The sequence below is a fragment of the Xiphias gladius genome, chromosome 8 (assembly GCF_016859285.1).
Source record: "Xiphias gladius isolate SHS-SW01 ecotype Sanya breed wild chromosome 8, ASM1685928v1, whole genome shotgun sequence".
Taxonomy (NCBI): domain Eukaryota; kingdom Metazoa; phylum Chordata; class Actinopteri; order Istiophoriformes; family Xiphiidae; genus Xiphias; species Xiphias gladius.
The window spans coordinates 30,372,238-30,387,725 of NC_053407.1; the positions used below are offsets into that span (position 1 = coordinate 30,372,238).

General features: G+C 46.5%; 1 protein-coding gene across 1 annotated transcript in view; it reads right to left on the reverse strand.

Moving 5' to 3' along the window:
• Nucleotides 1-296: 296 nt before the first annotated feature.
• Nucleotides 297-15,488, reverse strand: part of itga11b (integrin, alpha 11b) — a 41,585-nt gene continuing 26,393 nt past the window's right edge. The window contains exons 16-30 of the mRNA XM_040133219.1: nt 15,068-15,240; nt 9,644-9,783; nt 9,399-9,509; nt 8,571-8,656; nt 8,273-8,477; nt 7,578-7,676; nt 6,555-6,631; nt 6,297-6,380; nt 5,801-5,909; nt 4,933-5,046; nt 4,683-4,766; nt 4,431-4,541; nt 4,166-4,261; nt 2,736-2,849; nt 297-2,459 (exon numbers count right to left, since the gene is read on the reverse strand). Of these exons, the coding sequence (XP_039989153.1) occupies nt 2,379-2,459; nt 2,736-2,849; nt 4,166-4,261; nt 4,431-4,541; nt 4,683-4,766; nt 4,933-5,046; nt 5,801-5,909; nt 6,297-6,380; nt 6,555-6,631; nt 7,578-7,676; nt 8,273-8,477; nt 8,571-8,656; nt 9,399-9,509; nt 9,644-9,783; nt 15,068-15,240 (1,684 nt within the window). The 3' untranslated portion in view covers nt 297-2,378. The remainder of the gene's footprint in view (nt 2,460-2,735; nt 2,850-4,165; nt 4,262-4,430; nt 4,542-4,682; nt 4,767-4,932; nt 5,047-5,800; nt 5,910-6,296; nt 6,381-6,554; nt 6,632-7,577; nt 7,677-8,272; nt 8,478-8,570; nt 8,657-9,398; nt 9,510-9,643; nt 9,784-15,067; nt 15,241-15,488) is intronic.

Sequence of the window (15,488 nt, forward strand, 5' to 3'; positions counted from 1 at the left end):
GGCCGTTTGCAATGAAATTTGCTGATCGCGTTGATTCTCCCAGAGTTTGAATCACTGTCCTTTCATGAGACTTTCCTCTTCACCAACTCTCCGCCCAAACACAAACCTCCCAACCTAAAGGGACGAGGTCAGGCCTCGTCTGTGATGTTAAAGTCACCTTAGCAAAAGAGGAACTGGAGGCGGGACGGCAGAAAAGAAGTCTTGATGAAATCTGTAAATTCTAAACACCTAATGTATGAACGTGAAACACGACAGGACGCAGAACTTTTTACATTTCTCAGCTTTATTCCTATATTAAGACACGTACTGAACAGATCAAACTTGTGTGAAACGAGCACATCCACAGGCAAAGCTGCGGTCCAGACACTTCATATCGGACAGTGACGCCACCATCCTTATCGCCGTCATCAATCAAACACGTGTATATTTACAAAGAGTTCAAGTTTGACTTTATACAACAAAAGTGCATCAGCTATAGATTCGGAAATCATATACAATATGTGTTCGTAAGATGCATTTACACTTTCCATTAGTATAAAAAAGAGGAAAAAATCAAATCAGCCATCTTAGGTAGTCTTGTGTTGTCTGCTTTTTCCTTATTATTTTGTCTGATTCAAAACCAGCGGACTATCAGTCGGCTGGTTTTGAACGGGTTCCATCCTGACGCAGCGCGTTCGCCACCGTAACACTGTGAATAAAATGTGCTATCTGACGAACTTCAGCTCCCATCAGCTTTGCTCGCCGGCTTCGTCGTTGAGATCCGAGGCCTCAGGCCGCTCTGCTCCGCGTAATGTCACAACCGCGTGACTGTCATCAGTAGGCATCAAATCACACGTGGGGCTGGGCAGGTTTTCCCAGACTAGCCAGTCGTTTCAGTCAGTGTTAAGGCTCTGAATTAAACCGTCACTGAGCTTTAATGAAAGCGGACAGCACTGTCATAAGGCCCCTGTACACCGTGTGAGTTCGGAAGCTTTGATTACTAATCAACGGTGGTGGTTCTAGGCCTCGCCGTGAGACCGATCCACTGACGGCTTGTGATCCGGATCTCCGGAGACCGAAGAGAGGCTGCGGCTGCTGCTACGACCCGCGACTCCAGACAGTAACAGAACAGTTGGGTCAAACCAAAATAATGAGAACAGGGGGTGAAATGACACGGAACGCACTGGCCAGCACCACCTTTTTGTAAGCGCCGTCATTGGATAAAGTTTAGGGAATAAAACAAACGCGCACACAAACCAAAACGATGGAGGCGAGTTGAACAAGAAGCTTTTGTGGGCGAAGAGGAGAACCTGCGTGGCTGCACTTTCAAAACATCAGCTCAGATTTCTAAAGATGTTAGAGCCGATGACCTGCCACCGCTTCTCAACCTTCTGCTACGCATTCATCAGACAGTCTGATCGTGACCCATTTCATTAAGTGTGACTTGCAGCGAACTCACACCATCGTAGCAGCACCTGAACACACCGCGTACAGGCTCCTCAGAACCACTTCTCAGTGGCCACTCGAGCCTCCTTCAGATTCTCTAGATGCTGAAAGACAAACGGGGGACACACCGAAGTCAAAACTGTAAAGGTGTGTGTTCAATGAGGTGTTTGGCCACCACGAGGATCCAGAACGGCTTCAGTGCTCCTCGGCACTGACCCCTTCCTTCCTAAAGACACTCCCCGATGGGGTGTTGCGCTGTCGAAGCACAAACATTCAGGAACATTATTTCTCTGGATGTTTGTGTTTTAACTTGTGCGTTGTTGTAGGATTTGAGGGATTTTGTGGAATTGGGGCTAATTTTCCTCAGTGTTTCTGCTTTTGTGTTTCGTGCTTCAGGGCCACCGTACTTCATGTTAAAGGGATTTACAGATGTTACGCGGGAAAACCCAAGTGCCGCAGTATGACAGAGAGAGCAGAGACACGCTGGGGTGATGAAACTTCCGGATCATTCAGTAACTCTGGAGGCCGTGGCCGGTGAGCAGTTGGCTTGTTTAGCCGACTCACCGACCGGAGCCGAAGCTGGTTCCTGAACAGGTTTTACAGTAAACACGGGCCGAGGGCGTGTTTTGTTCGGCTGACGTGGGTCATGTGTTTAGGGGCGCGGCTGATTTGCTGATTACTTATCGATGGCTTTAACTGGTTGAGCGATTAGCTGGGGGGGGGGGCATCAGGGTCCCTGAGTGACAGGTGGAGGCTCGTGATGCATTCAGGTGATCCTCGTCAACTCAGTTTCTGATTTTATCATCCAAGTGCCGGGTTAACGGTGTGATGTGACTCCCATTTTCTCCGTGTAGATGCCTTTAACAGGTTCAACCGGCTCACGAACAACAGGATTTTGTGACTTGACGAGTTGGCGAGGATCGACCGAACGCGGCGTCAGCGTCGCCCACACTTTATAGCTCCTCTGCTGCCTTCCCGTTGGCCACGGGCTGCTCCTCCTCTCCCTGTCTCCGCCGTCGGTTGAAGAAGCCGAGCTGAGAAGAGAACACACAGACTTCGCTGACTGGATGACTGACGGCACGGCATCAAACGCAACGGACGAAGGAGCAGCTTAGGATTTATCAGACAGCCTGGATCCAAAGGTCATTTCTTTCCTATTTTAACACCAAGAAGACAAACTGACAGAGCTGCAGCCTGCGTGGACTCAACCAGGCCCGTTCTTAACCATGAGTTTTAGTTGTTAGTTCACAGATAAACATATCTGTGGTCATAATTTTGATATGATGATGATGATGATGATGTGTGTGTACCTTCCACAGGGCCAGGACCAGTAGGGCCAGTAGCAGCAGGCCTCCCAGTGAGCTTCCCAGTATAATCCAGACGGGGATGGTGTACTCCTCCTCCTTCCTCAGCTCCAGGATTATCTGCGGTTACAACACAAGTCAATAAATACATCAATAAGAACTCATCCATATTTCATTATCCTCACGGCTCTGAGTTTGAAACATGCCGATGAGGTGGAAATCCGGTTCAGTGGTTCAGGTAAATAAGCCTTATGACCTTGATTCACATTAGACATCACATCATGAAGCCTCAGTCCGCAGGAGGTTTGTGTTAGTGGTTAAAACGCCACGAAGCCGTAGGTCACTCATCACCGTATCACTGTCACACACACACAAGGATTGGACCAGACGACAGGAACGCGGTACCAGTGTCGGGCAGCCCAGTACTTCAGTCCTCTTCAACGGCCGCGGGACCGGCGCGGAAGAAAGCGCTCAGCACGCGGTGCCGCCATCACAACGGCGACACGGACGTAACATATGGCACAGGAAACGGTGACCGCAATTATCTCCAGACAACGCAAGATGCAGGGAGGTCAATACATCAGTTAAGAAGCATGATCCCAAGCTCCTACTGCAGCAGTTGTTATTTTAAAGTCATTGAAACCAGAAGAATTAAGGACAAGTGATTTACTGAAGGATTTAAAGAGACACTATTAACGTGCTGCACGCAAAATGAAACACGAGCATGAGTTTAAAAGGAAAAAGCCAAATACAGACTCCACAAAGTTAGAGGCAAAAACGTGGAACATAAAATAAACCACATCAGAAGGAAAAACCAGCCAGTAAAATCAAGTTCTGCACCAGAGTTTCAGAAGTTCTGCTGCAGGAACAGGCTGGGGAACGGTATCGTGCTGTGAGGTGTCTCTGTTATTTGGTCCACCCCGGCACAGCCCTCACGGATGGTTTGGAAAAATCCCGGTGCACAGCCGTGACAGTTAATGTAATAACGGTTTCTGACAGCAGTTGGCAGCAGAGGTCCGTGCCCAGTGCAGCCTGTGCGTTCCCGCCCCGTGCTGGTTAATAGTTCGGTCGAGTGAGAAAAGTCCAGCTCATATGTCTCCTCGACAGTGGCGGGGCAGTGTGTTACCTGCTTACCTGGTGAGCCAGAATCACACATCTGATTATAATCAGTTAGTTCCAGTGGTTTGGCTGCAGCAGGTGTGTGTGTGTGTGTGTGTGTTTCTCTAAACGTCCGCCCCGGAGACATGTTGGGTGTTGTCGGCCTTTTCGGGGCGTTTATGGTCCCGTCCTGGCTGAGCGGAGGTGATCAGCCCCCGTTAAACAACAGTGGGACTGGAGCATCACGATGGTCACACCGCTGTCTTTTTGAGATTGATAGAACCGTGAGAAATGTTTTGTAAAGTTCATAAAGAAAAGTGTGTGAGTGAGAGTTTTACCCGTCTGACAGGTCTGTCCTCCTGGAGGAACATGGGACTGGATGCGTCCAGCTGGATGGAGGCGGCAGTCAGCAACTCCAGGGACCTGAAGCTCACCTGAAACAGCCGGCGATAGACATGCAAGACTACAAAATGTACAGTATCAAGGGTTGGTGGAGCATCTTTCGAGGAACCTTGACTTCCCCAGATGTGTTTTAACATTCACAACTAGAAGAAAGCAGCTGATGTTTCCCGAGCGACATTTAGATTCACATTCAGAACTCACAGCGAGCAGAGCGGGGAGCCGGAGTCTTCCTCTGAGCGTCAGCTTCACCTCTCTGGAGGCCGGCAGGTTCAGTCTGCACTGGACCGCAATGCTCACACTGTTACTGTGGTTCTGCGCGTGCACACACACACACACACACACACACACACACACACACACACACACACACAGAATAAAAACAACAGAGGCTGAGTCCTGGACGTTTCTTGGGCCTCCCGACACTAACTCTGTGTGAAACGCCGTCAGTCTTACCAGCTGTGGCAGTCGAGACAGGTCCTCCGCTGTAACCTGATTGGTTGATCTGGGTTGGGGCAGCCTGCAGTGGGACCCCGCTACCTGCTGAGAGGAAGAGGAGGACAAAAAGTCTGTGTAAATTTATACAGTTAACTCATCCTGCCTTTCGTTGCCGTAGCTCGGAACATCCACTTTTCTGCTTTATATCTTATTTTTCTGAATTCGCCACAGTTATCATGAAGGTTTACTGAAACATCTGGTGCGTCACCTGTTCGATGCTGTAGTCCGTGATGTCCACCAGCTGGTTGCCCCGGCTGGTCACAGCCCAGACGTCGGCTCGGAACAGGACATCATGCACCGAGAAGATGCCCAGGTTCTGGATCTGCGAGCAGAGGAAAACGCCCAGTGAGAAAAACGTGTCTCGTGTTGAACCCTCGCCGATGTCTGACACAGTCCTGCGGCTGAACTGTTACAAAGTGTGGACCCGCTGTCGCCTCTCCGTCTACCTCTACCTCAGTCAGGGATTTCCTACACTTCCCGGGATTATTTTTGACAACGCCAAAGTGTTGAAGTGCCGGATGGAATGGACGACGTATTAACAACTTCCTGGTCTCAGAGAGAGAGAGAGCTGAAAATGGCATCACGTCAAGGTTTCATAACAATTAAAGGGTTTTTGGAGGATGAATGTGATCAGTACGTGGTATTATTGTTATTATCGTAGCGCAGGGAGCGCAGACCTTTCCCACAGCAGGAGAAGCACAGGTGCTATCAACAACATTAATAGTGGCTCTGTCCTGTTCAACGCCGCAGTGTGCCGGTGGGCACGACCCAAACCAGGACCCTGGGACTGAAGTACTCATTTTATCAGTGACACTACTGGACAGACACAAACACCTTTTGAGCCATCAGGACACAAACACACCGAAAATCAATCAGCTGCTGTTTGTTTCAGGTGGATTTTTCCCAATTAACAGATGAAGATGTGATATTTCTAGGCTGCTGTCTGTACGTAGAGGTCTGCTGCCCTCTGCCGGACTACAGGACTACACACTGTTCGTCCAGTCCGTCAGCGAGACTGCACTTCCTGGAACTGCCCTGCACTCGGTGGGCAAAGCGACTCTGTTTCCGTAACTCACGTAATAAGTGAGGTTGAAGGTGGGCGAGCTGCCGTCTGGCTGGTCCCGGGCTGAAGGGGAGGAAGAGGAGGAGTCCGCTTTGATTTCAAAGCGAGGAGGGTTGGGGTCTCTGCCGGGAGAACGGAGGAGAAAACATGCGTGATGAAATACACCTCGTCGTCCCCACGACTCTGAGCACCTTTAAAGGGCAGCTTCGTGAAATCTTCGATACGTTTTAAACTGTGACCAGCTGAAAAAAATTTAAACTGATGATTTTTCATCTATAATTTAAGGTTCAGCTTTATACAGCCCTTTAACCAATATATCCGATTGATCAGATACTCGTTTACTTTAACCCCGCTGATAAATCATTGTTGTATTCAGCAAAACTAAATAGATTTTCGGCCGAGTTTAGATATTTCCTAACGTATATATATTATATATGGACATAATAGGACACAACAGAATGACATTGATGTGATCTGTGCTCTCGTGCAGCGACATCAGTGTCCCTCACCTGGTGAAGAGGAGGTCGGTTTGGTATCTCAGAGGGAGGACGATGTCGTCGACGTTGTCGTCCGGATATCCCTCTTCGCCCTCGCTGGTTAACACACAAGCATACACACCGGTGAGAACACTGTGCTGACTTAACATCCAGCCCCTGAGGCTTGAGGAAGTGAATCCGTACAACACGTTTGTTTGTGTTTGGTCCGAACGGAAACTGTTTCTTCACACGAATCAACAACAAATGTCGGCCTGGGATCAGCCGTCTCACCTGGTGGCTGCCATGACGACCCGCAGGTGATCCAGGAAGACGGAGCGGCTGAACTCAAACTCCAGACGGAAGGATACCTGGCAGGAAGAGGAAACTCTGATGGAATCACTTCACAGCACGAGGACAGAAATATTTAAAGACTTTCAAATCAGAACAGTAAAAGTAATATCCAAGCCTTGATCGGTTCATCGGTTCATAATATTCAAAATGTTTCGACAGACAGAACCATCAGAACTGTTCTGGTCCCTCATCACCTGGCTCTCGCCATGTGAGAGTGGGTGTTTTTGTGGTTTTACAGATCCTCCACAGTCTCTGATGGTCTCTGCGAGCAGACCGAAGCCGTGCCTCTTGTTTCCCTCCGGCTACGTCTCACTTTGTTAAGGGGAAGCCGACAATAATCCGCACCACAGTCTGGACCAATAAACTGGACTTTATTCAGAGAGGCATCTGTGAAGCGGGCCCTCGGGGGGGCCTCACAGTGAAGGGCATGGCCGCGAACATGTTTACGGGGACGGTCATTGGGCTAATGAAGGATTTTAGTCAATGGCCGTCAGTGGAAACATATTCCTGCTCTCTTTAATCACTATCATTAGTCTGACTGCATAACAGCTGTATGATGGTCTAATAACAGCTGTTTTATTTAGCTGTCTGCAATGACATTTCAGTTCAATTCACAACTTGTGAAGTCAAGAACAACAAATGTAGTTTGTGTTTAAGTGGTTTACGTTTTTAAAACACATGCTGACGTCTTTGTGAACTTGAAAGTTGAATCAGTCATGATGTTTGGACCTGTTGACATATTGCAAATCGGAAAGAAAATGCTCCTATCAAGCAAAACACACGGTGAATTATTATTATTATTCTTTGTGTTGGATCAATGAAAGAGGAAATAAGGTAGATGGTAGTGGTGTGTCAACAGTATAAGCAGTATTAATGGTTGGTAACTGTGGTACAGGTACATGACCGGTTGTGGTCTAGTGGTATTCGGGTGATCAGCAGAGGGGTATAGATACCGCCACCTACCTGGGACAAGGACTTCATGAATGGAGCGCTGATGTTACAGAACCTCTGACTGGCCAGGCTGTCCTCAGAGTAGCACTCAATCTGAATATCTGATTGGTCCTGTGGGGAGGGAGAGAAACGTGCTGAGTCATGGAGTCACCACAAACTCTGACCTAGTAACACTGAGAATCTCTATCTTGAGTACAACCTTTGACACTTTAATGTATCGGCCTCAAGGTCTTTTAATGGCTTCAAGTAACCTGGACTATTTGAAAATAAAGATTGCTTTCCTTTGAATAATTGCATTCCAGATTTACGATGGTTTACATACATATATGTAGAACTTAAATTGACCTAGAAAAAATCAGAACGAGATGCATTTTATAACAAATCTGAAGGTACTACAGTCCCCGTCACTGCCAGCTGAAGACGTAGACAACCATTTATTTCTTTTCACCTTTCAGCGTCCTCCGGTGCAGCAAAAAGAATACGATCCCTCACTGGCTTCCCACCCACAAAGACCGCCAGTTGCATTCATTAGAGAGCATGTTCGAGCTGAGGTGACCTTGTTGGGAGTGAGGCAGCAGCGGTGGACCAATGTTAGGCCCATGTGCCACCTCCACCCAAGCTAGATGTAGGCCGGATCGCTGTTGTGTGTTTACCGTTAAAGAGTAAATGTCAGAGTATTTCAGATTTAAGAAAGTGGAGCACAACACCTTGACTATGAGGCTGGAGAAGAGCAAGTTGGAGGAGGTAGAGATGTGGATGGCGGCTCCGTACGCGTTCTCTCCCTGGTTCTCCAGTCGAGCGTACACCACCATCCTCCTGCACCCAGTCTCCACTACGAACGCGGACCCCACCGACACCCCCTGGTGGCTGCAGATTGACCAGGCCGCTCGGTCCCTCGAGCTGCAGAAGTGCCTTGAGGTGAAACGCAGAAACTATTATCTGAGTTTGTCAGTATTTGATAATGACGTGCACTGCGTGTGTTTATGAAGAGCAGGTGTTACTCACTGAACATCCATGAGGTCAGTTTGACTGTGGAGGATGAGGTCGGGAACGCAGGTGTCCTCCTGCTCACAGCCGTTCCAGAAGGGAAGCTACAGCAAGAAACGAGGGTCATTACATTTCTCTTTGATGCGGCAACAGAAAGACTTTACTATGACCGCACATTCATTCAGAGCTTAAGATCAAGATCATGGTTCACACGACAACAGCTGCGCCAGCAACTCGGTGAGGCAGACCTGATGATGGCACTGGATGAAAAGTCGTTTTCATTATTCCAGTTCATCCTGAGGGGAACACGAATGTGCGAACCACATTTCATCACAGTCCATCCGACAGTTGTCAAGTTATTTCACTAAAAACCACAGATGTCCACCTCATGGTGGCACAAGAAGAAAAGTCAGGGGGGTCACCAAAGTCAGAGGGACTCATCCTCTGGGCACCAACTTTAATGGAAAGCCATCCAGCTGTTGTTGAGACATTTCAGTCTGGACGAAAATGGTGGACCGAGCGAATGACGTTGCCATCTCTAGAGCTACAACATGTCCGTGGCTAAAAACTGATCTTTCTATACCAAAAACTAGAATTTGTTGTCTGTTTTTCAGATGCCTTTTTTCTCTGCCAAGTAGAAAATTCTGCGAGAAACACCAAAACTGAAACCACAAACCTGCTAACGACGTTGGCATTTTTAAGCAAAGTTGTTTGTTTAAAAATATAAGCAAAATCATGGCTGCCCGGTCGCTGCATCTCGACCCCAACACAAACACAAATCCTGTGACAAACACCGAGGGACACATGTGACAAGACCTGGATGCAAACAGCAGGTCAAACTCTCACCTCTGCCCTCAGGATGTTCGGCCAGTCGGGGTCCAACACCGGCCCCTCGTCTGGGTTCTGTGTCCCCATTTCCAAGAAAACCGCAATGGGACGTCCGTAATCTGTTGTCTCCTGTTCAGAGAAAATGGTCAGCCACAGTGTGAGTGATGTTGGTGTGTCCAGGGATTCACACTGAGTAGAAGTCACTCGATGTTTTGGTCACTGCACATTAGGATTTGCGTGTTTTACTGCGAGATCATTCTGACCTGGACAGAGAAGCCGAGGCGTTGGCAGCTCTGACCTCCGCTCCGCAGAAGCAGACTCCGCGGCTGCTGTCGGTCTGGTTCATCCAGAACGGCTCGTGGGGGAAAACGTCTCTCATCCAACACCAGGCTGTACCAAACGGCTGAGAGAGGAAGAGGAGGAGGAAGAGAGGGAGCAGGAAGGGGGGAATGCGGGCTTAAAAGAGGCAACATAATCCAGTCTAGCCAACCCATATACTGCACAATGAGAGTGTGAATACATAAAGACCAGACTTTACAGGTCTTCCAGGTGATATCAAAGGATGTGATGTCACCTCGTGTGCTCATTAGTGCAAACTGCACTTGTTATATTTTCCAAATGTTGCTCAAGTTATTAACGAGTATATCTGAAAAGTTGGCAAAATAAAACAGGAATCAGTAAATGTTTCAATCAACTAATGTTATATGAATGTACTCAAGAGGACTTAACAAGACAACGTAAGCCAGCACCAGTAACATTAAGACACTGTCTTTTTCTCTGCTTCCAAGTTTGCATCTATGTTATTTTAATGAATGGAGTTGATCCTGCAGAGGTTTATTAGGTGCCATGGGGATAGAAATTGAGTTGTCCCTTGTTCCTCTTATTCTTTACTACATGATCAGTCTCATTAAGCGGAGGCAGTATGTCCTGCTGGGAACTGGCAGCAGGACATACTGCCTGGTCTACTGCATGGAAGCAGAAGCACGAGCGGAAATGTTGGAACTGTGAGAGAAATTTGAAACACTTGTCTGAGGTATAAAAGCTGTTGTGTGGATATGAAGCAAAGCGAAACAGACTTCATGAATAAATGAATCATGTGACTGTGAAATGTCACTAGTCGCCTCCAGTGAAGAGAGGGGACCATCGGGTCTGTGAGGAGCCGTGAGGAGACTGGAACCTTCCTCACATCAACACATGGAACCGACATAAACGTCAGATTCCGTCACGTTCTCCACGTGGTTTTCCGTCGTCTGAGCTCTGACTGATCAGCTCTTTTAGTGACCTCATCTCGCCGTGTCCCCTTCTTCTGTGGTGGTTTAACGGCAGCCACTGGAGAATCGGCTCCACCAGCTGTTTACCTCCATCAACCAGTCAACTCATATTCACACAGCAGGAGCGGATGGAAATTTTGCACATTTTCTGGATATTTGGTTAAAATTTCCACTAAGTTTGGAAGGAAACTTGACTAGTCACGGCTCATTCCAAAAACAATTATCTGTTTGCATTAGATTTACTGAATTTTCTCTTCATTAACTCAGCCAAGCCTTAACAAGACTAGGTCAAAACTTAATAAATGGCTGGACCAATGTGCGAAATTGAGGATGTAGATGAAAACCACTGTAAACAACTACTTTCAATGGAAAGTAGCTAAAACCTGCTCAAAAAGTGACTCTAGATGACGTAAAACGCCAATTAGCATATTCCTGATCTCATCGCGTCATATTTGCACCCAGCCTACTGTCGGCCGGTTCCAGGCCTTCTTCTGTTTGCTTCTCTCCTAATGTCTCTGTTCACATACACAGTAATTTAATCCAGCTGAACTCCCGATAAAGCTGTTGTCATTTACATGTTTGTCTGTTTCTGTTGTCAGACGACAAGTATGAAATAGTGACTGAACCGCGGCCCATTAAGACGACATGTTAACCAGCAGTCACTTCCAAAACGTTTCCAAGCTGCTGCTCTGCTGCTGAAATCCTGGTTTCGTAACCAAGACGTCGTCTGACAGAATCACCAGAGACACGAGTTAAAGACGACGGCTGTATTTACTTGGAGAGTTATCAGTCAGAGCCACGTCTGTGCCAGATGACATGCGGTCAACTGAATGAGTCGCATGGAGAGGTGTTGCCTGCGGAGGGAAAGGCCGACCTCGCGCTCACGGGGCAACAATACTGACGACTCTCTTCTATGGGGGGCAGCTAAGGTTTGTCCAAAGAGTCGCTAGATTTGTCTCCAGGTGCTTTTTGAAGAAAAGTCGGTAAATTGGATTTTTTTTAATTTTTTCCTTGACTCAGACTAATGTTCATGTGTGTTTGTTGGGGGGGAATTAGTTCTCTCAGCAAAATCTTTGTTGCTGCTCAGATATTTTGGGAGCTCCTTCAAACAGCAGAGCCTTTCCACCAAATCCAAGTGTAAGATTATTTGCTATAAATGACCAATTCCTTGATGTAAGTGTCTCTGACTTAAAAAAACCGGATCTGCAGTTTGCTTTTTGCCACTAAGTCTGCTATAACAAACTCTCCCCGGGATTCCCGCAGTCAGCGAGGTGCCACACAGTTCGGGCTGCTCACGTTTCCATGATAACAGGACCACTTTTGTGTGCGTATGTGTTTTTGTGTGCATCACTGTCACGTAGAACAGCTGTCAACATCTGCGTGTAGATGTGGCAGTGCAGTTATTGTGTTTTGTCTGATGATGATTATCAGAATCAATATGTGGCATATCAGTAAACTCAGCTGTTTGAGTCAATTTAGCAAATAAGATGCACGTACAGGACCAAATATTCTGCAAAAGTATCCTTTGTCTTCGTCTTTGTTATTATGATAGAGTGCCTCCTTATTAGTTGTTGGATGCTGTTGCTGAGTGCAACTGCAGAGCTCATTCTCATCTGTTTCCAAACTGAAGTTGGGTTTTGATTTATGAGTGCACAGAGAGCTGAGGCAGGCTGCTTCAGTCCAGCCCAGTTCATATTCGAAGCGCCACGTCTGCACTTTAACAAAGGAACTGGAAGCAAAACCTGAGTGAATCTTGAAACAATGGTTTAGATTTCATCAACCGTGGCTCCTGTCCTCCGTCTGAAACAATGAAGCGCGTTTGTTTGATGCCATGTGGCTTGTTTGCGTGTGTGCATGCATGCATCTTTGCCTCTGTATGTGCGGGTTTCTTAATGTTTTTGTCTAATCGAGTCCAGATGACTGTGGGGACGATGACGAGGTGATGGAGACAAAGAAGAGAGGAAGGTATAAAGTGATGGAGGGAGGAGGATTGATACAGTTTAATGGTGGCTGGCTGGTATTAGCGTGTTAGCGAGGTTTCCATGCAGCCGGCCCGGCACATCTGCAGCGAATTAAACGAAGGCACGACAACAGTGCGGCTTCACAAAACGTTGTGGGGAACCTCTGTGGTGAGGAATAGACCATGACAAGACTTTCAACGTACAAACAGTCAAAAAGCACCAAACATCTGGGTGATTCTGATGCTCTCGTCCCAAATGTCCACACAGCTGGAAGTTAAAATATTCCCTTCATTTATCCAGACGAGGTTAAACATTCACTGCTACAAATTCACACTGGAGGCTGCCTGGTACAACCCCAAACTGCTCAGTAGCAGATTGGGGTTAAATGCTTCACTCAAAGGCACATTAACAGTTGTTGCTAGGTTTAGGAGGAAATGTTAGAGCCCAGTCACATCATGACTGGCCAAGTGAAATCGGTTCCAACACATTCTCATGATAAAAATGTTACAAAAAAAAGTAAACACACTCACTCAAACACAAATTAGGTTTGAGTCCAAATTGGAGTTCAGTATTGTTACCCTGTCGAACTGCTTTGACATTTGTTTACTGATGTAATAATCCATGATAGGTTTGCGCAATATTTTCCTCGTCAAAATTTAACTGTTTACCAGCATCTCCAAGAAACAAGGAAGGTGTCCGTTTTGATGTTTGCAGGGAAAAATGTACGGGTGTGGATCCATGTGAGGATAACTGAAGGAAGTGCATTGACCAATAAGGGCCACGAAGGAGTCATTACTCTCCTAAAACATCAAATATCATGTGGCATGAACATAACTGGATTAACTCACTAAGGGCCAACAAGGAGCTACTCAGCCTTTATTGACACCATGTTCCCTGTTCTTTGAATGGATATTTACCAGGTCACCTGTAATAACAAGCGCTGGGGCAGGTAGAGTGTATCGCCCACTAATCAGGGTTGCTGGTTCCATATTTATGCGTATCAAAGTGTCTTTGAGCAAGACATCGATCTCCAAATTGCTCCTGGTTAACAGACCAGCAACCTGCATGGTAGCCTGCTGCCATCCATGTCTGTGTGTGTGTGTGTGTGTGTGTGTGTGTGTGTGCAGTGGGAGAATGAGAGGAAAAGTTGTAAAGCAGTCAGGATATAAGTGCTGTGTAAATGCAGTCCATTCTTCACTTGTATTTATTGAGTAAGGCAGAGTGAACTTCACAGCCACCAAAAAATACCAAGACATGGATCATATATTCTCTGATTTGACCATTTTATGAAACAAAAACTACTAAAAATTTTGGCTCCTCTGACCAAGCAGCAGAAACTGTAAACACAAAGACTAAAATGTAAAGCATATGGCAAACTTGTTAGAAAACAGCTGTTTATTCAAACATCCTGCAGAGAAAGCACAACATGATCCTTCATCTGGATCTTGTGTTCATGTCACCTGAAGTCCAGGATTCCCTCTCTTTTAGCTCTGGTTTTGGTCTCCACCAGCTCCTGAGGGAAACAACTGGCTCTTCAGCTGCTAAATGCTCCACTGTGTTCAGCATCTGGTCTCTGACTGGGTCTGTCAGCTGGTTGCTGCTGAGCAGGTAGTGGACAGTGACTTTTTACAGCTGTTTCTCTGAAAACATCTGCCTGCTGCGGCCAAAAATCGGCGCTATGAAAGCGGTGAGACTGAACCTGAGCAGTAAAGCTGTGGTCCGAACAGAAAAACAACAAGCTTAAACTCCCTATCACACTGTCAGATTGTTTTCATGTGGTTATTTCATACATTCTAATAAAAATAATCATTATACCGACTTCAAAGTTCGTCACAAGTTTAAAGTACAAACGTGTGTTTCTGACACACTGTAGAAATCAACATTTGTTCTCACAGTCAAATCGTGGCGCCTCTGGTCCCATCTGGGGACAAAAAGCAGGTCCCCACAAGGTAGACTAAATGGGTTCATCGCCACAAGCAACCTTTTTCACATTACACATAATCATTCATAAAAGAAATCTATTATAGCTGCTTTAAACATGAAAGCATGATGACAAAAAGCAAGTTCACAAACTTTCCTCAAATCTTAGCCAACTGGCAAAATGATACGAGAACTCACAACATGACAAACTGGCGAATGTTACAAATTATCTCTTACATATTTTACTCTTTATAGTTTCCATAATTGTTGGACGGATAATTGGCGAGTCCTGACTTGCTGTCAGTCTTATTTATTAAAGTAATATTTAAAAGGGACATTTAACAGTTATATTTATTTTAGGCCGGATACCGACCTGCTTGAGAAACTATGCCTGAAGTCAGCCTGGGTTGCAGATGTCTCACAAGCTTGCTGTTGATCTCGTCACTGCTTGAATTGGTTGAATGTGCAGTTACTGTTCTAATAAAATCTCAAATCAATGGAAAAAGTGGCATGTCAACATGTGCCTTCCACCTACCAACATCTGTCCTGGTCTTCGTCCTGGTGTTTGTCCTGGAGTCCAGACTCAGACAGACTGTCACGAACATGCAGGTGACCTCCTTCCCTCCTCGCCGACAGTCCTTGTTAAAGATGTTGACCTTCTCGGGTTCAAAGGTCAGTTTGGCTTGAATCCGCACCACACTACGAGACCTGGAGGGAGGGAGTATGGAGTCATTATAGAATGTGTGTGTGGGTACAGGGCTCACAATGACAATGCTAGCATGCTGATGTTTAGCAGGTGTAATGTTTATCATGTTCACCATCTTATTTTAGCGTGTTAGCACGCTAACTTTTGCTAAGTCGCAGTAAACACAAAGTACTGCTGAGGCTGACGGGAATGTCACTAGTTCTGCAGGTATAAGGTCATAAACCAAAGTATTGGACAAAATAAAATGTTG